This window comes from Oncorhynchus masou, chromosome 3, assembly GCF_036934945.1.
Source record: "Oncorhynchus masou masou isolate Uvic2021 chromosome 3, UVic_Omas_1.1, whole genome shotgun sequence".
Classification (NCBI taxonomy): domain Eukaryota; kingdom Metazoa; phylum Chordata; class Actinopteri; order Salmoniformes; family Salmonidae; genus Oncorhynchus; species Oncorhynchus masou.
This window is the reverse complement of record NC_088214.1, coordinates 8,199,126-8,225,550: the sequence shown is the minus strand read 5'-3', so window position 1 is coordinate 8,225,550 and position 26,425 is coordinate 8,199,126. Positions and strand designations below refer to the sequence as shown.

The 26,425-nt window shown below is 43.7% G+C and overlaps 2 protein-coding genes across 2 annotated transcripts in view; both read right to left on the bottom strand.

Moving 5' to 3' along the window:
* mfsd14a2 (major facilitator superfamily domain containing 14A2) overlaps positions 1–5,742 on the bottom strand; it is a 62,930-nt gene extending 57,188 nt beyond the window's left edge. The window contains exons 1-2 of the mRNA XM_064930064.1: positions 5,490–5,742; positions 752–847 (exon numbers count right to left, since the gene is read on the bottom strand). Coding sequence (XP_064786136.1) covers positions 752–847; positions 5,490–5,573 — 180 coding nt within the window. The 5' untranslated portion in view covers positions 5,574–5,742. The remainder of the gene's footprint in view (positions 1–751; positions 848–5,489) is intronic.
* Positions 5,743–5,832: 90 nt separating this feature from the next.
* The window catches only part of LOC135509409 (unconventional myosin-IXb-like), an 82,566-nt gene continuing 61,973 nt past the window's right edge, over positions 5,833–26,425 (bottom strand). Inside the window, 18 exon segments of the mRNA XM_064930053.1 lie at positions 5,833–10,756; positions 12,107–12,210; positions 12,509–12,588; positions 12,591–12,629; positions 13,831–13,954; positions 14,216–14,347; positions 16,209–16,314; positions 16,563–16,691; positions 16,800–16,992; positions 20,117–20,190; positions 21,031–21,142; positions 21,429–21,464; positions 21,725–21,898; positions 22,216–22,323; positions 22,916–23,094; positions 23,292–23,395; positions 23,512–23,618; positions 26,168–26,210. Of these exon segments, the coding sequence (XP_064786125.1) occupies positions 10,572–10,756; positions 12,107–12,210; positions 12,509–12,588; positions 12,591–12,629; positions 13,831–13,954; positions 14,216–14,347; positions 16,209–16,314; positions 16,563–16,691; positions 16,800–16,992; positions 20,117–20,190; positions 21,031–21,142; positions 21,429–21,464; positions 21,725–21,898; positions 22,216–22,323; positions 22,916–23,094; positions 23,292–23,395; positions 23,512–23,618; positions 26,168–26,210 (2,029 nt within the window). The 3' untranslated portion in view covers positions 5,833–10,571.

The following is a 26,425-nucleotide window of genomic DNA, read 5'->3' as shown; positions in this document are numbered from 1 at the left end:
AGCAGGTGGGCACAGCTGTGTGGTGGTTTACCTAATTACAGTTTCTACTGAGGGGATGGGCGTGGTGAGCAGTTCTATGTGACATAGTCCTATGCTCTACAGTACATATCACTGAATAAGCCCTATGGGTCCTGGTCAACAGCAGTGCACTCTAGGGACGTAACCGTGGGCTCAGGGGGTTAACCTACAGTCAGCATGGGCGTGGTGAGCTCAGGGGGTTAACCTACCGTTAGCATGGGTGTGGTATGCTCAGGGTTCTTAACATTTTTATTTATCTGTTATTTTACCAGGTAAGTTGACTGAGAACACGTTCTCATTTACAGCAACGACCCGGGGAATATTTACAGGGGAGAGGAGGGGGATGAATGAGCCAATGTAAACTGGGGATTATTAGGTGATCGTGATGGTTTGAGGGCCAGATTGGGAATTTAGCCAGGACATCGGGGTTAACACCCCTACTCTTACGATAAGTGCCATGGGATCTTTAATGACCTCGAGAGTCAGGACACCCGTTTAACGTCCCATCCGAAAGACGGCACACTACACGGGGCAGTATCCTGGGGCATTGGGATATTTTTTTAAGACCAGAGGAAAGAGTGCCTCCTACTGGCCCTCGAACATCACTTCCAGCAGCATCTGGTCTCCCATCCAGGGACTGACCAGGATCAACCCTGCTTAGCTTCAGAAGCAAGCCAGCAGTGGTATGCAGGGTGGTGTGCTGCTGACTTTGATGGCGGGGGGATTAACCTACCGTTAGCATGGGCGTGGTAAGAAGCCCCCAGGCAAAGAACTCCAGGAAGATCACCACCACAGCGTGATAGACGCTGGGATCACCCATCCCCTGGGGCTACAGCATGGAGAGAGAGAGAGAAGAAGAACGGAAAAGATAGAGATAAGAGAAAAGGAGGGAGGAGGGAGAGAAAATAAGAAAAAAAACGATTAGCTGACAGGCATACAATTCCAAAGTGCTGTATGCACATCCACAAAACTTTAATTTAAATAGCCAACGGACAACTCGTTTCAAAAATAGTGTGTGCAGTGCGAGTGAACAGCCAGTAAACTGCAACAGGTGCTGAGTATAGTGAGTGGGACTGCCCTTCTAACCCCAAGTGTCCACTAACATGTTGACTTCTGCTCATGGATTTAAAAGGAAAAGACTGGTGAAACATGATGGAACTCCCTACCCATGCTAACACCAATCCTTTTACATGCGTGGGGAGGAACGCAGAAGCATCCACTTCCTGGAGATGGAAGAGGGGACATGGGAGTCTTGACAGAGAGGTGGGAAAGCCATGTTGTCTGTAAAAGTAGGGCTGGGTGTGTTCATTCTAGAACACAAATCATGCAATGTCAAGAACGGCTAGTTTCATTCTGACTGCCATTGCCTAGATCAAGCTAGTCTGCAGGTAACCAAAACCGTGTCAAAGGCTATTTGAAATCCAAAGTATTATTGCTGAGAACATATGGTTCTCGTGAGATCTCATTGGCTCAAGACTATAGCCAACATAAACAAGTGGCATCTCCCTCTCAATTCTAGTACCTACCCAAACCCTGCTCCAAAAGAACCACATTACTCAATCAAGATCATTGACCTTTTGGTTATTATTGAGGCCTGAATTGAAGGGACAAAACTCAAGCAAACTCACAGCGTATTTCAGCCAGCTAGGTAACATTTTGTTTGGAGTAGTGTGAGCTGACAAAGTCATTAACTGACAACAATTCATGTTGTCAACAAAATGTCAGTCCTTTCAGATGACATTTACAAATCATACATTTTATAGCCATCACATCCCTACAGACATTGTACCAACCTCATGCTTCAGCGAGCTACAGAGGAAAGCAACACACCCAACCAGTGAGTGAGTATGTACGATATATTAAAAAAATATATATATTAAAATAATTCTGTAAACATATCGGAAACGGATGAATTTAGCTAAAAATGCCAACATCGGTATCGGCCCGATGTCTAGTTTAACGCCAGTGTGCAAAACCGATGTCAAAGCTGACGTGCATACCTACACTAGCATTCAAAAGTTGTGTCACTTAGAAATGTCCTTGTTTCTGAAAGAAAAGCAAAAAAGGTTGTCCATTAAAATAACATCAAATTGATCAGAAATACAGTGTAGACATTGTTAATGTTTTAAATGACTATTGTAGCTTTAATGGAATATCTACATAGGCCCATTATCAGCAACCATCACCCCTGTGTTCCAATGGTACATTGTGTTAGCTAATCCAAGTTGATCATTTTAAAAGGCTAATTGATCATTAGAAAACCCTTTTACAATTATGTTAGCACAGCTGAAAACTGTTGTTCTAATTAAGAAGCAATAAAACTGGCCTCCTTTAGACTAGTTGAGTATCTTTGTGGAGCATCAGCATTCGATTACAGGCTCAAAATGGCCAGAAGCAAAAGGACTTTCTCCTGAAACTCAGGCTATTCTTGTTCTGAGAAAATGAAGGCTATTCATGCGAGAAATTGCCAAGAAACTGAAGATCTCGTACAACGCTGTGTACTATAGAATTAGGGCGGCAGAGTGGCCTAGTGGTTAGAGCGTGTGACTAGTAACCGGAAGGTTGCGAGTTCAAACCCCCGAGCTGACAAGTTCTGAACAGGCAGTTAACCCACTGTTCCTAGGCAGTCATTGAAAATAAGAATTTGTTCTTAACTGACTTTCCTGGTTAAATAAAGGTAAAATAAAATAAGAACTGTCTTATAAATTAGTTATTTTAGATGACACCTAGCTATATAGTTAGCTAGCTATAGCTACTGTAACAGATGTCGTTTTACTATGTTTTTGGGGAAGAACATCGTCCATCCATGAGCTAGCTAGCTTTTTATTTATGACCAACACCTTTACAAGCATCGTAGCATACGTAATCGAAGAATCGTTGTGACATGAAATACGAGTCAGTGTGTAATCAATGCGTAAACTAGGTAAAAAAAAGATTCTATCATCAAAGCGTTAAAATATTAGGTGACGTGCAGTCATTTTTCGACTGAACATCGAAAAAGCACAGCAAGTAAGTGAAAGAAATAGGTTGATGTTTTACTGGTAATGGGGACATAAGCAAATGCCAACAAAATAACTTTGTCAGTGTGGTGTGTGTGTAACCTTTATTTAAGGTCAGTAAAGAACAAATTCTTATTTACAATGACGAGGCCAAACCCTGACGAAGCTGGGCCAATTGTGTGCCGCCCTATGGGACTCCCAATCACGGGCCGGATGAAATACAGCCTGGAATCGAACCAGGGACTGTAGTGACGCCTATGCATGGAGATGCAGTGCCTTAGACCACTGCGTCCGTGTGTGTGTTATCTACTTAAAAAGACCACCAACATTTTTAGGAAATCGGTGTTGGTTTTTAAGGAAAATATTGGATATTTTAAAATCGGCCAAAAATGTAATATCGGAGCACATATACATACACACAGTAGCAGTCAATAGTTCAATACCATTCAATTTATTCCATTCCAGACATTAATACAATCCCTTCTTCCCCAATTACGGTGCCACCAGCCCCTGGTGCAGTTTGAGTCCATGTGGAAGAGAGTGATAGGGGCGGTGGAGATGGGGGTGTGAGCCGGTGGGTCAGAGCAGGGGTGATGTTGATGTGTGTCCGGCAGTATGTTGTTGTTTGTGTATGGAAGTATGGTATTTAAAAAAAAACCTTATATATATATACTAGGACCAAAAGGACAGATTTCCACCGGTCAAAGGTTGTAGAGCACCTACTTAAAGGGTTTTTCTTTATTTGTACTATATTCTACATTGTAGAATAATAGAAGACATCAAAACTATGAAATAACACATATGGAATCATGTAACCCAAAAAGTGTTAAAATCAAAATATATTTCATATTTGAGAGTCTACAAAGTAAACAGTGTACAAAGCTGTCATCAAGGCAAAGGGTGGCTACTTTGAAGAATCTCAAATAAGATGCATTTTTATTTGTTAAACACTTTTTGGTTAATACATGATTCCATATGTGTTATTTCATAGTTTTGAGGTCTTCACTATTTTATTATAGAATGTAGAAAATAGTAAACATAGATGACTAACAGGACTCGTTTTGAAGCTACTGTGCCTCCATCTTCAAACTACCCCACCATTCTGTTGAATCCGCCATGCCTCCATCTTGGCTCTCCCCCACCACTGTAAGAACTATTTTGGAAGCTCTAGAATTGCATTATGATTTTTTGTTGTTGTTGTTGCAATGTTTATTATATTACAGACACCTTAATGCATAGTTTTAAATTATATTATGCGAGCTAAACATAGAAGATACAAAAATATGAATGGAAAATTCAACACCCTACAACATTGCAGTTTGGTCTTGATCTGATTTAGCTTCAGAGAAACTGCGCAATGAGTGCAGAGAAAAAATAATAATACCGAATGCAATTTAAATAACTGAACCGATGGTGAAGTAGTTAAAAAAATGAATTGAGATACAATATAATTCCATTCATTCCGATTGAGGACTACTCCTTCTGGGTAGAGCCAACATGGCCGACCTATTGCGTCAAAGCCTCTCATTGGCCAAAACACAGCATTAGCGATCTAATGTTTTATCTACATTCAGTGTACAAACATTAGTAACACATGCTTCTTCAACGACAGACTGACCAGGTGAAAGCTATGATCCCTTATTAAATCCACTTCAAAACATCAGTGTAGATTAAGGGAGAGACGGGTTAAATAATGATTTTTAAGCCTTGAGACATGGATTGTGTATCATTCAGAGGGTGAATGGGCAACAAAATATTTAAGTGCCTTTGAACTTAGCTGCCAGGCACACCGGTTTGTGTGTCAAGAACAGCAACGCTGCTGCTGGGTTTCCCCCCCACGCGCAACAGTTCCCTTGTGCATCAATGGTCCACCACCCAAAGGACACCCGGCAAACCTTGTCAACTATGGGCCAGCATCCCTGTGGAACGCTGTTGACACCTTGTAGTCCATGCCCCGACTAAGTGAGGCTGTTCTGAGGGCAACAGGGGGTGCAACTCAATATTTGTAAGGTGTTCCTAATGTTTTCTACACCATTGCAAACAACTGACACGAGTTAAACGTGTTCGATTTGCTTTGTTTGAATACTACAGTAGCATGACTAGCTATCACACACGAGGCAAAATTTGAATCTAAAAGCTAAAAAAAAAAACACATCTTACGTCAAACACAACACCAAACAAACTCGGATGACGCGTGGCTCAAAGCTAACAGCTGACTTGCTAACTCGCTGTGGTCTTGTTACCTTTAACAGTAACGCTACAACTTGTACCACCTAGCAAACATTAGCTAGCCAACAGCTGCTAGTTTGACATGACACTAGTGAGCTGACATGTTAAACTGCCCAGCCCGGAAACAACTGGTAGCTAAACTTGATAAAACAAGCAAAATAAAATCATGCAAAACATGTCACTGTACATAGCCATTAGGCTAACTTAGAAAAATAGCAAAATATGTTAGCTAACGTTACTCACACTGCCTCCATCTTTTATAATAATTTTCTTAGCCAGAAGAACGCTGCGGTTCAGCCGCTTTTTCTTCTTCTTTTCTCCCGTCATTGTTAACTTATGTCCATTCTTGATGTCAGAGGGGTAACTTCAGTAATAAGCTCTGGAAAATGATCAATATTTGACTTCGCCTTCTCTGGCTACATAGCAAGTGATTACCCAATGCACATTTCCCCACCTCATTTTGATCCATCTTCCTGTGTAAAAAACAAACCGCCCCTCCGGTACGAGACTTAGCCCTGATTGGCAGGCGCTAAGGAGGCAGAAGCGGAACCTCTGGATTTGATAGGTTCAGTAAAAAAGTTTGTACTATCGATCACAACATTTATTTTGTCGACATCATCTGTAAGTTTTGCCAGAACAGAGGAACATCTTTTCGGACAGTACAGTAACACATGCTCTGATATTATAATTAATTGGAGGCGAAATAAAAAAAAAAACAAGTAGTCTACAGTTACCTTTTCACCTCGTCTTCGTGTATTGGTTGTTTGGCACAGAGACATGTCCATCACATACGTAAGTGAAAACCCAACATGCAACAATTGCATTGAGTTTACGGTGTTACAGTTCGAGGAAATCTGTCAGTTGAAATACATTCATTAGGTCCTAATCTATGGATTGGTTGTGGACCGGTTGTGAGGCCGGTTGGACGTACTGCCAAATTCTCTAAAATGACCGTGTATGCGGTTTATGGTAGAGAAATTAACATTAAATCCTCTGGCAACAGCTCTGGTGGACATTCCTGCAGTCAGTATGCCAATTGCACGCTCCCTCAAAACTTGAGAAATTTGTGGCATTGTGTCGTGTTACAAAACTGCACATTTCAGGGGCCTTTTATTGTCCCCAGCACAAGGTGCACCTGTGTAATAATCATGCTGTTTAAATCAGCTTCTGGACATGCCACACCTGCCAGGTGGATGGATTATCTTGGCAAAGGAGAAATGCTCACTAACAAGGATTTAAACAAAATTGGAGAGAAATAAGCTTTTTTTGCATATGGAACATTTCTGGGATCTTTAAGTTTCAGCTCATGAAACATGGCACCAACACTTTACATGTTACGTTTATATTTTTTGTTGTGCCCAAGGAGTATTTCTGTCTGTCATAAAGCTCTTTTGTGTGGGAAAAACTCATTCTGATTGGCTGGGTCCGGCTCCACAGTGGGTGGGCCTGTGCCCATCCACTGCCCAGTCATGTGAAATCCATACATTAGGGCCTAATTTATTTATTTCAATTGACTTGATTTTCTTATAACTCAGTAAAATCTTAGAAATTGTTGCGTTTACATTTTTGCTCAGTATAATTCGGGAATTACCCCATTCATAATACACAGACATGATAAAGTAATATACAACATTACAGAAGTGAGCAGGCAGTCATTTAAATCTATGATGAGGGAGAGAGAAGGTGCATTATCTTAAAAGGTAGACTCAGAGATATGAAGTAGATGCTCAAAGTAAATAGCATTGTCGGTCAATTTACGCAACAACTAAGAGCATTGAAGTGAGGCTAAACTTCTCTGATGTTTTGGTCCTGTACGCTTCACATTGTAACTCTGTGAAGCAAACTCATGCAGATTCTGTCTTAAGAGCAAAGTCTTGCATCGCGCTCATCGCAATCTCTTCAGTGCTGCTCCTGTCTATATCATTTAGATGAGTCAACCTTTAATTGTCATGTTTTTGGGGGGAGGGGGTGGGGTGCTTGTGAAAATGTGAAAATATGTCAATAAATATATTGTTTAAAAAAAAGGGGGGACCAAGGTGAAAATATCCATCTCAATTTCAAAGAAAACAGAAAAACACAAATATGCTGATAACCTTAAAACAATCTTGACTGTATTGTTTCCATTTGAGGTTAATTATCAAGTACCAAACTAGGTGCCATAGAAGTAGTCCATTGCAAACAAGGAACCTGTATTATGGATTAAAATGATTTGGTCCTCGTTATACTACTGTCCACAGGTGAGACATCCAAAATACTTGCCTTTACAATAACATGAGATTGTACATGGTTAATATCAAAGGTGCATTGGTACAACAGACTGCACTGTGTCTTGTGTAATTCCATTATGACATCATTAGAAGACCACAGATGCTTTCTTAAGAGGCTCTCAATGTCAACAGCAGCATCGTGGACTACAGGAGGAGGGACAAGCACCCCCCCCCCCCTTCACATAGACTGAGATGTAGTGGAGCAGAACGAGAGCTTCATGTTCCCTAGTGTTCATGTCACTAAGGACCTATCATGGTTCAAACACACCAAGACTGTCATGAAGAGGGCACGACAACACCTATTCCCCCCTCAGGAGGCTGAAAAGATTTGGCATGGGTCCTTAGATTCTCAAAAGGTTCTACAGCTGCACCATCGAGAGCATTCTGACTGGTTGCATAACCAGTGTGTATGGCCCAGTGCATCACTGGGACCGAGCTTCCTGCCATCCAGGATCTCTATACCAGGCGGTGTCAAAAGGAAGATCAGTTGGTAGAGCACGGCACTTGCCAGGGTTGTGGGTGCGATTCCCACAGTGGCCTAGTACGAACAAATATAAAAATGTATGCGCTCACTACTGTAAGTCGCTCTGAATAAGAGCATCTGCTAAATTACTAAAATGTAAAAATGTAAGTGACAAACTTCTCTCTGCTACCACATGGCAAGCAGTACCGTAGCGCCAAGTCTAGGACCAAAAGGCTCCTTGAGAGCTTCTACCCCCAAGCCATTAGACTGCTGAACAGTTAATCAAATGGCCACCCGGACTATTTACATATTCCGGGTGGCCATCTCGTAGTTATTCAAAAAGAATTTCACTGACTTTCTTGCACAGGCTCGATGTACCCTCACTGGACTCTAGCCACACACACACTACACAAAAACTCCAACACACACACACACATACATACATTCACACGCTTCACATACACTGCTGCTACTCTGTTTATTATCTATGCATTGTCACTTTTACCCCTACCTACATGTACAGTACCAGTCAAACATTTGGACACACCTACTCATTCAAGGGTCTTTCTTACTATTTTCTACGTTGTATAATAATAGTGAAGACATCAAAACTATGAAATAACACATGGCATCATGTAGTAACCCCCAAAAAAGTGTTAAACAAATCAAAATATATTTTATATTTGAGATTCTTCAAATTAGCTACCCTTTGCCTTGATGACAGCTTTGCACGCTCTTGGCATTCTCTCAACCAGCTTCACAAGATAGTCACCTGGAATGCATTTCAATTAAAAGGCGTGCTTTGTTAAAAGTTAATTTGTAGAATTTCTTTCCTTCTTAATGCATTTGAGCCAATCAGTTGTGTTGTGACAAGATAGGGGTGGTATACAGAAGATAGCCCTATTTGGTAAAAGCCAAGTCCATATTATGGCAAGAACAGCTCAAATATTCAAAGAGAAATGACAGTCCATCATTACTTTAAGACATGAAGGCCAGTCATTCTTGAAAATTTCAAGAACTTTTCCAAGTTTCTTCAAGTGCCGTTGCAAAAACCATCAAGCTCTATGATGAAACTGGCTCTCATGAGGACCACCACAGGAAAGGAAGACCCAGAGTTACCTCTGCTGCAAAGGACAAGTTCATTAGAGTTAACAGCACCTCAGATTGCAGCCCAAATAAATGCTTCACAGAGTAACAGACATCTCAACATCAACTGTTCAGAGGAGACCGCGTGAATCAGGCCTTCATGGTCAAATTGCTATAAAGAAATCCCTACTAAATGACACCAAAAATAAGAAGAGACAAGCTTGGGCCAAGAAACACGAGCAATGGACATTAGACATTAAACGTAAGCATTTCACTGTTGTATTCGGCACACGTGACAAACTGATCTGATCAGTGGAAATCTGTCCTTGGGTCTGATGAGTCCAAATTGTAGATTTTTGGTTCCAACTGCTGTGTCTTTGTGAGACGCAGGGTAGGTGAATGGATGATCTCATGTGTGGTTCCCACTGTGAAGCATGGAGGAGGAGGTGTCATAGTGTGGGGGTGCTTTGCTGGTTACACTGTCAGTGATTTATTTGTAATTCAAGGCACACTTAACCAGCATGGCTACCACAGCGATACGTCATCACATCTGGTTTGCGCTTAGTGGGACTATCATTTGTTTTTCAACAGGACAATGACCCAAAACACACTATTTGACCAAGGAGTGTGATGGAGTGCTACATCAGATGACCTTGCATCCACAATCACCTGACCTCAACCCAATTGAGATGGTTTGGGATGAATTGGACCACAGAGTGAAGGAAAAGCAGCCAACAAGTGCTCAGCATATGTGGGAACTCCTTCAAGACTGTTGCCAAGAGTGTGCAAAGCTATCCATCAAGGCAAAGGGTGGCTACTTTGAAGAATCTAAATATATATTTTTATTTTTTTTAACACTTTTTGGGTTACTATGTACATGCTTTAATATGTGTTATTTCATAATGTTGATGTCTTCACAATTATTCAACAATGTAGAACATAGTACAAATGAAGAAAAACTCTTGAATAAGTAGGTGTGTCCAAACTTTTGACTGGTCCTGTAAATATTCCCTCAGTTACCTAGACTAACCCGTACCCCTTCACGTTGACTTGGTATAGGTACCCCTTGTATACAGGCCCGTTATTGTGTTACTATTTTCCCTAGATTAAGTTAGCACATTTTTCTTACCTTTTAAAAACTAAGCATTTTAAGGCAAGGTTGACATCTGTTGTTTTCGGCGCATGTGACAAACAAAATTAGATTTGAGCTTTGATCATTACACACACACACACACACACACACACACACACACACACACAAATGGATGTAGGAAAATATACATCATGTGCTTGGTTCTTGTTGCCATAACACAGCTCCAATGCTATCAGTCGAAGGATTAGCATCGTATTAGAGACGCCACCTGTCGGAGGACAATATGGCCCCATCCTAGATGTCCTCTAGCCTGGTCCCAGATCAGTTTACTGCTCTTTCCAACTCCATTGCTGTCATTGTACAGCCATGTTTGGCATGATAATTCCATTTGGAGCAAAAACAGACTGGCACCCAGGCTAGTCCTCTTCCTCATCTATGAAAGGGATGTCCAGCTCGGAGAAGTTCCTGCTCCTGGTTTTGTTGTGGGCTGGGGGTTCTATCCATCTAGCCTGGTCAGTGGCTGTAGTAGTTCTCTGGGCCAGGTCAGGTGGCTTAGGAGGGCACACCTGCCTCTGGCTCCTCCACAACAGGTTCATTCTGCCTGGTGGAGAAAGTCTGGATTATTAAGATGCGTTGGCTAAACCACATACTGATCTGGGACCAGCTGGCTAGTTAAAACAGGGCCTGGTAGAGACACTCTGAATTAATCTAATAGCAGCTGGTCCCAGATCTGTAGGTGCTGGGAATGACAATGAGAATCAGAGGAATGAATATAATATTAGACATTTAGGTGGTCCCGAGAATCAAATCCACTATACTGGCTCTTGCAAGCACCATGCTCTACCAACTGAGCTACACGACGCGCAGACCGATCTGGGACCAGGCTCGTACAACAGGCTGATACAGTCTGCCTGCTCCTGATTAAAAATAAAAAAAGGTTCTTCAGTCAGAAATAAGACACCAAGAAATACCATAGTTACTGTTGCGTGGTTACACAAAACCCAGAAGTAACATAGTTACTGTTGCGTGGTTACACAAAACCCAGAAGTAACATAGTTACTGTTGCGTGGTTACACAAAACCCAGAAGTAACATAGTTACTGTTGCGTGGTTACACAAAACCCAGAAGTAACATAGTTACTGTTGCGTGGTTACACAAAACCCAGAAATAACATAGTTACTGTTGCGTGGTTACACAAAACCCAGAAATAACATAGTTACTGTTGCCTGGTTATGCAAAAAAACACAGAAATACCAAAGTTACTGGTAAGGCTGTCAGTAAATCATTCACCTGGTTATGACCCACTTTAACAGGGAATACACCACTTCTTTCTTCAAATCTCTCCCGTAATATAGCCAGGAGTTGGCTGGCAGGAGATCGGTAAAAATAATTCACATACTGTGTGTCAACCAATGTCCCAGTAAAAGAAAAGCAAGACTTTAATTTACAGCCCGGTTTAAGAATCTCATAGTAGTACCATCACAATGCACTTATTAAGTTATTGTTTTCATAAGTCATTTCTAAGTTTCTATCTGGGCTGTAATATAAAGTATAGGCTGTAACAGTGTCTGTAATATAAAGACTAGGCTGTAACAGTGGGCTGTAAAATAAAGCATTAGCGAAAACAAACAGTTGAAAAGAGTTGAAGTGCAAGAAGGCAGAGGATGGTTGTGGCCTACCCAACCTCTCTACGGACCTTCTCAGTCTCCAGGCTCCCCACTATCCTCTAACGGGGGTGGACAATTCCAGTCCTTGGGTGGGCCTGATTGGTGTCACAGCTAACACACCTGACTCCAATAATAAACTAATCATGATCTTCAGTTTAGAACGCAATTTGATTAATCAGCTGTGTTTGCTATGAATGGAGACACCAATCAGGCCCCAGAGGACTGGAGTTGTCCACCCCTGCATCTAGCAGGATGGTGTAGTCCTAAAATACCCCTCTACTGACCTTCTGAGTCCAGGCTCTCTGAGCTGATTGATGACTCAGAGTCCAGGTTGTCGTTGTCGGAGTTCTCCTGTTCCAGCTCTGGCAACCTGCACGCCAGCTCCTCCCTGAAAAACACATACACACACCCTTCCAGGAACAGTTTGACAAAACACTGAGCCGAGCTGTATGGTATCTGGTGCCAGCTGTAACATACTAACTATAACAGTCATATAATTTCCAGTCCAGCATGTTACAAACACATTAAAACACCACGAAACATACAGAACTAAACAGCCTCTACAGTACCAACTAAGACAGTGTTTCTCTTTTACACATCTGATTAGTTCAGTTAGATGTGTTGTTCTAGGTTCGAGACATCACGTTGCCCCCGACAACAGAGAACGTCTCCATGTCGTCACTCACTTCTCCTGCTTGATGGATTTTATCCTTTCGATGAGGTTCCTCTCTGATTCCATGTCTCTATCCAACGGGTCAAGGTTGTCCATGTGAGGGCGTCCAGCTCCGATGAAGGTTTCTCTGAGATCTGTAGATATACAGTAGAGATGAGTCAATGCACCAGAGACAGGAACACAAACCGCTTTAGGGAACCGGGACATTCCCAAAGTGACATTCTCACTAGGAATGATGGAACTTCCCACAGTGATTCACAGATATTCTCAGTATATCAAGTTTATATTCACAGTAGAGCATTAAAGGGTAATCAGAATTGATACACTACATGGCCAAATGTATGTGGACACCCTTTCAAATTAGTGGATTTGGCTACGTCAGCCACACCCGTTGCCGACAGGCGTGTAAAATCGAACACACAGCCATAAAATCTCCTCAGAAAAATATTGGCAATAGAATGGCCTCACTGAAGAGCTTAGTGACATGGCATCAACGTGGCACCGTCATAGGGTGCCACCTTTCCAACAAGTCAGTTCTTAAAATGTCTGCCCTGCTAGAGCTGCCCCGGTTAACTGTAAGTGCTGTTATTGGGAATTGGAAATGTCTAGGAGCAACAACGGCTCAGCTGCAAAGTGGTAGGCCGCAACAAGCTCACAGAACGGGACCACTGGGTGCTCAATACCGAGTTCCATTTGCCTCTGGAAGCAACGTCAGCACAAGAACTGTTCGTCGGAAGCTTCCTGAAATAGGCTTCCATGGCCGAGCAGCCGCACACAAGCCTAAGATCATCATGTGCAATGCCAAACATCATCTGGAGGGGTGTAAAGCTTGCCGCTATTGGAACGCTGGAGCAGTGGAAATGCGTTCTCTGGAGTGATGAATCACGCCTTTATTTTACTAGGCAAGTCAGTTAAGAACAAATTCTTATTTTCAATGACGGCCTAGGAACAGTGGGTTAACTGCCTGTTCAGGGGCAGAACGACAGATTTGTACCTTGTCAGCTCGGGGATTCGAACTTGCAACCTTTCGCTTACTAGTCCAACGCTCTAACCACTAGGCTACCCTGCCGCCCCAACCATCTGGCAGTGCGACAGACAAATCTGGGTTTGGCGGATGCCAGGAGGATGCTACCTGCCCCAATGCATAATACCAACTGTAAAGTTTGGTGGAGGAGGAATAATGGTCTGGGGCTGTTTTTAATGGTTCGGGCTCGGCCCCTTAGTTCCAGTGAAGGGAAATCTTAACACTACAGCATACAGTGACATTATAGACGATTCTGTGCTTCCAACTTCGTGACAACAGTATGGAGTACGGTGTAAGCTCACTGTCCTTACAGTGTTCCGTCTCTTGAGTTTGAGCTGGTTGACGGCCAGGGCCTCAGCGTATTCCAGCTCGGTGATATCCTTCATCTTCTCAGTGTACCGTCTGAACTGTTCTGAGATCAGGATCTCCACACACCTGGGGGAGAGAGCAAACGTCAGGGGTTAGGGCTTCTTACAACAACAAAAATAAATCACAGAATGCTTACTAAGGACCGACTGCTTCCTACCTTGAGAGATAATGTATGTACATACATTTAACCCTAAACTGGGAAATAGCATATACTGTATTCCATTGTGTACTCTCTCTTAACGTTTGCTGAACATATTTTTGTGATATCTAATACCTGCTCAAAGACATTGGATGTGCGTATGTAAACGTTTCCCTATGTAGACTCACGTGGTTGTCTTGGAGACGTCCTTCATGACTAGGAAGGGGTCAGTGGTGTCTTGGGATCGCAGGATGCAGGGGGCAAACACTATGGCCAGGGAGTTTGCTGACATCCTGTTGTGTTCTTCCTCCTTTGCCACTCTGGAGGAAGTAAAATAAATAAATAAAAACTCCATCAGGATCTGACACAGCACGTCTATTATCGTCCTAACAACAGGGTTATAAATGACCTGTGGCAAAAGCCGGGGGCCCTGAGTTTTCCTTGGTCAGGTCACGTGATTAGGGAAAACTCAGGGACCTAAGTTCAAGCCGAGTGGGATAGATGGTGATTTACAAACATCAGTCAACATGAATACACGTGTGAAAGAGTGAAAAACAGAAAGGGGGTTATATAACATATCTGAACAGGTAAAAAGGGGGGGTTATATAACCTACCTGACCAGATGAAAGGGGGGGTATATAACCTACCTGACCAGATGAAAGGGGGGTTATATAACCTACCTGACCAGATGAAAGGGGGGTTATATAACCTACCAGATGAAAGGGGGGGTATATAACCAGATGAAAGGGGGTTTATATAACCTACCTGACCAGATGAAAGGGGGGGTATATAACCTACCTGACCAGATGAAAGGGGGGTATATAACCTACCTGACCAGATGAAAGGGGGGTTATATAACCTACCTGACCAGATGAAAGGGGGGTTATATAACCTACCTGACCAGATGAAAGGGGGTATATAACCTACCTGACCAGATGAAAGGGGGGGTATATAACCTACCTGACCAGATGAAAGGGGGGTTATATAACCTACCTGACCAGATGAAAGGGGGGTTATATAATCTACCTGACCAGATGAAAGGGGGGGTATATAATCTACCTGACCAGATGAAAGGGGGGTATATAACCTACCTGACCAGATGAAAGGGGGTTATATAACCTACCTGACCAGATGAACGTTTTTTTTAATGTTTTATTTTATTTAACTAGGCAAGTCAATTAAGAACAAATTCTTATTTACAATGACGGCCTACCTGGGAAAAGTTGGTTAACTGCCTTGTTCAAGGGCAGAACAACAGAGTTTTATCTTGTCAGCTATGGGATTTGATCCAGCAACCTTTCGGTTACTGACCTAACGCTCTAACCCCTAGACTACCTGCCACCCCAAACCTACCTGACCAGGTGAAAGGGGGGAAAAACCTACCTGACCAGGTGAAAGGAGGGTATAACTTACCTGACCAGGTGAAAGGGGGGTATAACTTACCTGACCAGGTGAAAGGGGGGTATAACCTACCTGACCAGGTGAAAGGAGGGTATAACTTATCTGACCAGGTGAAAGGGGGGTATAACTTACCTGACCAGGTGAAAGGGGGGAAAAACCTACCTGACCAGGTGAAAGGGGGGTATAACCTACCTGACCAGGTGAAAGGGGGTATAACCTACCTGACCAGGTGAAAGGGGGTATAACCTACCTGACCAGGTGAAAGGGGGTATAACCTACCTGACCAGGTGAAAGGGGGTATAACCTACCTGACCAGGTGAAAGGGGGGTATAACCTACCTGACCAGGTGAAAGGGGGGTATAACCTACCTGACCAGGTGAAAGGGGGTATAACCTACCTGACCAGGTGAAAGGGGGTATAACCTACCTGACCAGGTGAAAGGGGGTATAACCTACCTGACCAGGTGAAAGGGGGTATAACCTACCTGACCAGGTGAAAGGGGGTATAACCTACCTGACCAGGTGAAAGGGGGTATAACCTACCTGACCAGGTGAAAGGGGGTATAACCTACCTGACCAGGTGAAAGGGGGTATAACCTACCTGACCAGGTGAAAGGGGGGTATAACCTACCTGACCAGGTGAAAGGGGGGTATAACCTACCTGACCAGGTGAAAGGGGGGTATAACCTACCTGACCAGGTGAAAGGGGGGTATAACCTACCTGACCAGGTGAAAGGGGGGTATAACCTACCTGACCAGGTGAAAGGGGGGTATAACCTACCTGACCAGGTGAAAGACCAATCTCTCCAGTGTTTTGAAGTTAGCGGAGGGAAGCTCGTCCAGTTTCTGGTAGACCGCACGAAGCCGCTCAGATTGCTCTGGCATCTGCACATGAAATGTCACAATGTCAAATATAGTTATTTCAAGTACTTGAGGTTCGCTTAATTTAGCTTGACTGCCTGGTGTGCAGGGTGGGCGGGGGTCTGCAGATTTTTGCACTTTTGGGACTATGCCATTGGGTCAATTCTTGCCAAGTGGCCAGGCTAAATGAAGCACGCAAGTATTTGAAATGGATTTCACTGTCAACTCTGTACATGCTGTGACATTCTGAACAGGACCCATGAGACAGACTCACCAACGGCGTGCAGGAAGTCCTTGTAGAGGCGGTAAGTCAGGAGGGGGTCAGGCAGCTCTCTGAACCAGCGTTTCACCAAGCCAGTCACCGTGTGGATGGAATAGTTCTCCAGAGTCGCCGTCTCAGGGTCTGACAAAACAAAAACAAAAAAGAGTTCTGACACCAGTGTCTAGGCAGATGGTTCCCACATAATACATTCAATAGGAAAATAATGTTTTCTGGAAAAAATTAACTTACTTGTCTCCAGTAGTTGGTGTAATTCCCTGGCGTGCGAGGCAGAACCAGATTTACGGTAGAGGCCCTCTGTGTACAGGCCATTCATCTCAACATGCTCCAGCATCATCAGAAGTACCATGGGGATCGGGTAGGTCTTACTGGTCAGTACACACACCTGCACCCCAAAGTGCAGACAGCCAGGTTCTCCATCGTCCTAACACACAGGATTAATCAATAGTCTTGACAAACTTTACTTCACTAAGTTAACTTTACTTGTTAAAATGGAGTTAAAAATGGAGCCGGAAAAGAATGCAGACATTTACGTGTCCCCAACAGATTGTGCTTTTTGTTAGTTTATTTTTATTTATTTTTAAACTTATTTTGTACATAATGTTGCCGCTAGTCTCTCATGACCGAAAGTGACTTCTGGACATCAGGACTACGAATACTCAACACGGACTGGCAGAATCCTTTTTTCCCTTTAACGAGTCTGTTGAGCCCGAGGCGAACAATATACTGCATTCTCGGGAACAGGCCCAGATCCCCGTGATTTGCGTGAAGAGGAGGTGGAGAAAAAGGGGCCAGAGAGCGGGCTGCCTTCTGAGAATTCGTAGGCGATCGAATAAACCCTCACTTCCTTCCACTCTGCGAGCAAACGTACAATCTTTGGAGAATAAAATAGATGACCTACATGCAAGATTAAACTACCAACGGGACATTCAAAACTGTACTATCTTATGCTTCACGGAGTTGTGGTGGAACGACGACACTATCAACATACAGCTGGCTGGTTACACGCTGTACTGGCAGGCTGGGACACTATCAACATACAGCTGGCTTATACGCTGTATCGGCAGGATAGACCAGCGGCGTCTGATAAGACAAGGGGCGGCAGACTATGTATTTTTGTAAATAACAGCTGGTGCACGATATCTAAGGAATTCTCAAGCTATTGCTCGCTTGAGGTAGAGTATCTCACGATAAGCTATAGACCACACTATCTACCGAGAGAGTTATTTGTATTTTTCATAGCTGTTTTACATACCACCACAGTCAGAGACTGGCACTAAGACAGCATTGAATGAGCAAACAAGCAAACAAGAAAACGCTCACCCTGAGGCGGCGCTCCTAGTAGCCAGAGACTTTAATGCAGGGAAACTTAAATCTGTTTTACCACATTTCTAATCAGCATGTTAAATGTGCCATTGGAAGGAAAACAACTCTGGACCACCTTCACTCCACACACAGACAGAAAGCACTCCCTCGCCCTCCATCAATAAGTGCATTGATGAGGTCCCCACAGTGACCGTACGTATGCTATCCCAACCAAAGCCATGGATTACAGGCAACATTCACACTGAGCTAAAGGGTGCATGCTTTCAGTCCCCTCCTGTACTCTAATCATTCATGAAATCTGCACGGCCCTTCGATGAACCATCAAACAGGCAAAGCGTCAATACAGGACTGAGATCGAATCCTACTACACCGGCTCTGCTGCTCAATGGATGTGGCAGGGCTTGCAAACCATTACAGACTACAATGGGAAGCACAGCCGAGAGCTGTCCAGTGACACGAGCATACCAGATGAGCTAAATAATTTCTATGCTATGCGCTTTGAGGCAAATAACACTGAAACATGCATGAGAGCACCAGCTGTTCCGGGAAGACTGTGATCACGCTCTCTGCAGCCAAAGTGAGTAAGACCTTTAAACAGGTCAACATTCACAAGGCCGCAGGGCCAGACGGATTACCAGGACATGTACTGTGAGCATGCACTGACATTATCAACCTCTCCCTGTCCAAGTCTGTAATATCAACATGTTTTAAGCAGACCACCATAATGCCTGTGCCCAATTACTACTGACCCGTAGCACTTACGTCTGTAGCAATGAAGTGCTTTGAAAGGCTGGTCATAGCGCACATCAACACCATTATCCCAGAAACCCTAGACCCACTCCAATTTGCATACCACCCCAACAGATCTACAGATGATGCAATCTCTATTGCACTAAACACTGCACTTTCCCACCAGGACAAAAGGAACACCTATGTGAGAATGCTATTCATTGACTACAGCTCAGCATTCAACACCATAGTGCTCTCAAAGCTCATCGATAAGCTAAGGACCCTGGGACTAAATACCTCCCTCTGCAATTGGATCCTGGACTTCCTGACAGACCGCCCCCAGGTGGTAAGGGCAGGTAACAACACATCCGCTATGCTGATCCTAAACACATGGACCCCTTAGGCGTGCGTGCTCAGTCCCCTCCTGTACTCCTTGTTCATTCATGACTGCACGGCCAGGCATGACTCCAACACCATCATTAAGTTTGCCGATGACACAACAGCGTTAGGCCTGATCACCGACAACGATCAGACAGCCTATAGGGAGGAGGTCAGAGACCTGGTTGTGTGGTGCCAGGACAACAACCTCTCCCTCAACGTGATCAAGACAAAGGAGATGATTGTGGACTACAGGAAAAAGAGGACCAAGTACGCCCCCATTCTCATCGACGGGGCTGCAGGTTGAGAGCTTCAAGTTCCTTGGTGTCCACATCACCAACAAACTAATATGGTCCAAGCACACCAATGACAGTCGTGAAGAGGGCACGACAAAACCTATTTCCCCTCAGGAGACTGAAAAGACTTAGCATGGGTCCTCAGATCCTCAAAAGGTTCTACAGCTGCACCATCGAGAGCATCCTGCCTGGTTGCATCACTGCCTGGTATGACAACTGCTCCGACCGCAAGGCACTACAGTGGGTAGTGCGAACGGCCCAGTACATCACTGGGGCCAAGCTTCCTGTCATCCAGGATCTCTATACCAGGCGGTGTCAGAGGAAGGCCCTAGCAATTGTCAAAGACTCCAGCCACCCTAGTCATAAAAAGTTCTCTGCTACCACACGGCAAGCAGTACCGGAGCGTCAAGTCTAGGTCCAAGAGGCTTCTAAACAGCTTCTACCCCCAAGCCATAAGACTCCGGAACATCTAATCAAATGGCTACCCAGACTATTTGCATTGCCCGCCCCCTGTCTCACATGTACATATTACCTCAACTAACCGGTGCCCCTGCACAATGACCCCGTCCGTACCTGTGCCCCCCTTGTATAGAGTCTCGCTATTGTTATTTTACTGCTGCTCTTTAATTACTTGTTACTGGTATTTCTTATTTTTATCCATATTTTTTAAAACTGCATTGTTGGTTAGGGACTCGTAAGTAAGCATTTCACTGTAAGGTCGACCTACACCTGTTGTATTCGGCGCATGTGACTGACAAATAAAATGTTATTAGACTTAACTTGGTGAACTTGACAAACATTACTTGACAAACTGCTCACCAGCCTGGCACATCGAGTTGAGCAGTCAGTGATGATTTTGGAAAGGCATTTCTTGTGACATATCAATTTGCAAGCTAAACAAAAGAAGAGGAGAAAATAACACAATGATAAGATCTCGTCTAAATTCTGTACAAATGTTCTCTTCTATATTCTAATTCTCTGTTCAAATGTTCTCTTCTATATTCTAATAATATGTTCAAATGTTCTCTTCTATATTCTAATCATATGTTCAAATGTTCTCTTCTATATTCTAATTATATGTTCAAATGTTCTCTTCTATATTCTAATCATATGTTCAAATGTTCTCTTCTATATTCTAATTATATGTTCAAATGTTCTCTTCTATATTATAATTCTCAGTTCTAATGTTCTCTTCTATATTCTAATCATATGTTCAAATGTTGTCTTCTATATTCTAATTACATGTTCAAATGCTCTCTTCTATATTCTAATTACATGTTCAAATGTTCTCTTCTATATTATAATTCTCAGTTCTAATGTTCTCTTCTATATTCTAATTATATGTTCAAATGTTCTCTTCTATATTCTAATCATATGTTCAAATGTTCTCTTCTATATTCTAATTCTCAGTTCTAATGTTGTCTTCTATATTCTAATTACATGTTCAAATGCTCTCTTCTATATTCTAATTCTCAGTTCTAATATTCTCTTCTATAATCTAATCATATGTTCAAATGTTCTCTTCTATATTCTAATTCTCTTTTAAATATTCTCTTCTGAAATCTAATTATATGTTCTAATGTTCTCTTCTGCATTCTAATTCTCTTTTAAATGTTATCTTCTGAAATTTAATTATATGTTCTAATGTTCTCTTCTATATTCTAATTCTCTTTTCAAATGTTCTCTTCTATATTCAAATTCTAATGGTGAACAACAGATTGCTAGCTACTCACCGCTGCACATGTAGGCCTTCTCCATAACCCAGATGTAGAAACCACACAGGTCACAGGACTGCCTGATGTTGACCTGGTACGTACTAAACATGTGACCTAAAGGGCTGTCGAGCTGGAAACACACAACACACATCATTCAAGCCGAACCATTGACCTGGGTTGCATTGACCTGGGTTGTGACAGTGATATTCTGAGATTCAACTTAGTGTTGGTCGCAACGAGCCAATTCAACTTAGTGTTGGTCGCAACGAGCCAATTCAACTTAATGATGAGATAATGAGCCAATTCAACTTAGTGATGAGATAATGAGCCAATTCAAGTTAGTGATGAGATAATGAGACAATTCAAGTTAGTGATGAGATAATGAGACAATTCAAATTAGTGATGAGTTAACTTACACATTTTTTCTTTTTCGTCTTTGGCTTGTTCACGGTCTGCAACAAATAGAAAAGACGATCAGGCGTGCAATACATCTCCGAACCTCCGAACCTCTTAAAATGACACCTTCAACTGATGGTTTTACACTTCTCAAAACTATGTGTACTGCTGCTCTGGAGCATTCAAAAAGAGTCAAAGATAAAGTCAAAGATACTGTAGGTCAAACCCAAAGATACTGTGTCCGTAACATGTCTGTGTACCTGCATGCGTGTATACAGTATCTGCGTGTGAGTGCCTGTGTCTAACTCAGAACTACCTTGACCGGTAGCCCAAACCCCTCTCGTTTGATCTCTCCCCGTATGAAGCCGTCGAGGATGGACTGGAACAGGTTGACCACCAGGCTGACCACGGTCAGCTGCTTGGCTCCAGCATGACTGGACACACAGTTGCGGTAGCCCGTCATCAGGACCTTATAGCTGATGTGGGGCTTCTGTTGACCAGGGGAGGGTAGAGGACCGGGTTAATGAAGGGTGTGGGGGTGATAGGATATACAGCACATCCCATATGTTCACACCAGTGCTGTGCTAAAAAAATAAACGCTCAGAATAAAAAGAATTAGTGCTTTATAAATCTCTTACCGTGTGTGTACTCCTGGCCCTAGTCAAGCTCTATATATACTGTTGATTTGGCTTCATCGCTCTTTCAAGACAGTCTTCTAAGCTTGAATAGTATTCCATGCATACTTAATTATGAACAAACCTAAAGCTCCATATCTCTTCTAGTGCCAAGGTCAGGAAGTAAACTCACCAAGACAGAGTACATGCCCTTTATGGTCTCTCTGAACTGCATGGTGGCTGTAAGGAAGATCATCTCTGTGGCTGACAGCTCCTTTACCCTGGTCCTCAGCTCGTTTACCTGGGCGGTATAGGAAGGTACATTATTTCATAGTAGTAGTCTACTATTCAAAATAGCCTGGATTCAACTTTAAAATCCTCTGCAATAAGACGTGTAACTGGTAACAAATCGGCAAAGATGCACTGCACCAGTATGAGAGACAGACCGAGCGAATGAGTGACTGAGTGACAGAGACAGAGTGAGAGACAGACAGACAGACCGAAAGAGTGAGAGACAGACCGAAAGAGTGAGACAGACCGAAAGAGTGAGACAGACCGAAAGAGTGAGAGACAGACAGACCGAGACACAGACAGACAGAGAGACAGACGAGACGCAGAGAGAGAGAGAATGAGTGACTGAGCAAGTTAGGCAGTCAAAACCTGCTCATGAAAGACCCTCTGAAGACTAAGGCGTTGGTAGCCTGGACCCAGATAATTTTGGTAGCCTGGACCCAGATCAGTTTGGTAGCCTGGACCCAGATCAGTTTGTGGTGCTTGAAAATGACTTAGCAAGTCAACACAAATAGATCTAACACCAGGCTAGAGATCGTAATAAACCGGAAACAATCCTGAAGCTGAGGTGATGACAGGTGAGTGCCAGACAGGTATCCCACCTGGTTCCCCAGGAACTCATCCAGGTGTCGGAGCTCATCAGTGTCGGTGATCTCCCGTTCCAGAGAAGCATTCCACTGCTCGGAGACCCGCGTGGCTCGGCTGATCCTGATGGTAGTGTTACCACGCCCTTCACTGTTGTTACCACGGCGCCCAGTGTACAGGGAGGAGGTAGAGGTGGCTATAGGTAAGGTAAGGATACGTGTGTGTTTAGACAGATAGAGAGAGGACGTTTGGTTGAGATTATACCATTGGTCACTAGATGGTAGTAGAGGAGAGACAGGATGTGAAAGGCACTAAAATAGTTTTCATCATAGCACAGTCTAAAAGGTAGACAACACAGCGAGCAGTTTCCTGTAGGGGGTGGGATTATAGTACCTCCTTTCCCAGATGGTGCATTCTCATTGGTCACCATCCCGTACGCATTTGTCTGTGAGTTTCGAGTCGGACGTTTCCTCCGAAACTTACTGAAGATGCCGAGCCTGTGGAACACAAAGGGTTAACATGTAACCATGACAAAAATAATGACATACCGCATCATATCCAGTCAAAATATGGACAATAACTCCTGTGTTCTAGTTGGCTGAATGGCCTTTACCTATCAGGAGTGGTCGGCTGGGATTGGCTGGAGTCTCCGCGGGTTATGCTCTCATCTGGGAGGCTGAAACTAGCCCCGTCCGTGGACATATCAGAACATTTTGGAAACTGAGAGATAAAACAAAATTACTGAACATCTGAGATTGTATGACATGAGACAACACAACCATGCTGGGGGCCAATCAGGTGGGTCGTTATTAACAGGTAACACGTGGGGAGTGTTGGTGCCTAGAAAGGAAACTATTAAAAGGGACAGTGCAACATTTTGTCAAGGATCAGTTGAAACTGGGTTTTAGTGCAAAAATGTTGCACTATCACTTTAAGAGCAGAGAAGTTAGTTTTCAGATCATCCCCTTTTCCCCAGCGGCTGTAGGGGTAGTAGTAGCACATACATCCCAGGCACGGCAACAACCACCAGATCCTTAGCACAATACAGTCTCTCCTCCCCCTTCCTTCTCCCTACAGAAAGCTCTGTCTCTCCTTCTCCCTACAGAGAGCTCTGTCTCTCCTTCTCCCTACAGAAAGCTCTGTCTCTCCTTCTCCCTACAGAAAGCTCTGTCTATCCTTCTCCCTACAGAGAGCTCTCAGTCTCTCCTACCCCTTCCTTCTCCCTACAGAGAGCTCTCAGTCTCTCCTTCTCCCTACAGAGAGCTCTGTCTCTCCTCCCCCTTCCTTCTCCCTACAGAGAGCTCTGTCTCTCCTCCCCCTACAGAGAGCGCTGTCTCTCCTCCACCTTCCTTCTCCCTAAAGAGAGCGCTATCTCTCTCTCCTCCCCATCCTTCTCCCAACAGAGAGCTCTGTCTCACCTCCCCCTTCCTTCTCCCTACAGAGAGCTCTGTCTCTCCTCAACATTGTGACAAGCTGAAGAGTGGGTTCTATCCATCCTACTGACCAGCTGAAGAGTGGGTTCTATCCATCCTACTGACCAGCTGAAGAGTGGGTTCTATCCATCCTACTGACCAGCTGAAGAGTGGGTTCTATCCATCCTACTGACCAGCTGAAGAGTGGGTTCTATCCATCCTACTGACCAGCTGAAGAGTGGGTTCTATCCATCCTACAGACCAGCTGAAGAGTGGGTTCTATCCATCCTACTGACCAGCTGAAGAGTGGGTTCTATCCATCCTACTGACCAGCTGAAGAGTGGGTTCTATCCATCCTACTGACCAGCTGAAGAGTGGGTTCTATCCATCCTACAGACCAGCTGAAGAGTGGGTTCTATCCATCCTACAGACCAGCTGAAGAGTGGGTTCTATCCATCCTACAGACCAGCTGAAGAGTGGGTTCTATCCATCCTACTGACCAGCTGAAGAGTGGGTTCTATCCATCCTACTGACCAGCTGAAGAGTGGGTTCTATCCATCCTACTGACCAGCTGAAGAGTGGGTTCTATCCATCCAAGGGTGTGTCAACATCAGTAGCATGTTTAGACATAACACTTCACATACAGTAGCCCTTCACGTAGCATCTTAGCTCCCTGTGTAGGTGTGACATCTAGAGATGCGAGTTGTAGAGACGTGAGTCGTAGAGACGTGAGTCGTAGAGACGTGACATCTAGAGATGTGAGTCGTAGAGACGTGATATCTAGAGACGTGAGTCGTAGAGACGTGAGTCGTAGAGACGTGACATCTAGAGATGTGAGTCGTAGAGATGTGAGTCGTAGGGATGTGACATCTAGAGATGTGAGTCGTAGAGACGTGAGTCAGAGACGTGACATCTAGAGACGTGAGTCGTAAAGATGTGAGTCAGATGTGAGTCGTAGAGACGTGACATATAGAGATGTGAGTCGTAGTGATGTGAGTCAGAGACATGACATCTAGAGACGTGACATCTAGAGATGTGAGTCGTAGAGACGTGACATCTAGAGACGTGAGTCGTAGGGATGTGAGTCAGAGACGTGACATCTAGAGACGTGACATCTAGAGATGTGAGTCAGAGACGTGAGTCGTAGGGATGTGAGTCAGAGATGTGAGTCGTAGAGATGTGACATCTAGAGATGTGACATCTAGAGATGTGAGTCGTAGAGATGTGAGTCGTAGAGACGTGCCATTTAGAGACGCGAGTCGTAGAGATGTGACATCTAGAGATGTGAGTCATAGGGATGTGAGTCGTAGAGACGTGAGTCGTAGAGATGTGAGTCGTAGAGACGTGACATCTAGAGATGTGAGTCGTAGAGATGTGAGTCGTAGGGACGTGACATCTAGAGACGTGAGTCGTAAAGATGTGAGTCGTAGAGACGTGACATCTGGAGATGTGAGTCGTAGAGACATGACATCTAGATGTGAGTTGTAGAGATGTGAGTCGTAGAGACGTGACATCTAGAGATGTGAGTCGTAGAGATGTGATATGCCATGTTGTGGTGCCTCTACGCAGTGTTGTGGTGTCTCTCTTTACACAGTGTTGTGGTGTCTTTTGTCGTGATGTGTGTTTGGTCCTACATTTTTGTGATATGTGATATGCAGAGATGTGACATGTAATGATGTAATAGTGAGTAGAGTTATGACAGTATGAGAAAACGGAATGAGAAAACAGTAACCCGGAATGAGAAAACAGTAACCCGGAATGAGAAAACAGTAACCCGGAATGAGAAAACAGTAACCCGGAATGAGAAAACAGTAACCCGGAATGAGAAAACAGTACCTCGGAATGAGAAAACAGTACCTCAGTAGCGATGGGAGAGCTGTCTGACACCGACCCAGAATTCCTGAGTTTTCAGAGAGAAATGTGAACTGTAAACTCTGTTAGAATTCCAGAAATATCTAGAATATATTGATGAAAGATACAATCAGAGAATGGGGGAACTCAGTGGCCAGTTTATTAGGTACACCACTCATTCACGAAAATGGTTCGCTCCTACAGGCAGTGAGTCACGTGGCCGTGGCTTGCTATATAAAGCCGTAGACAGGCATAGAAGCCTTC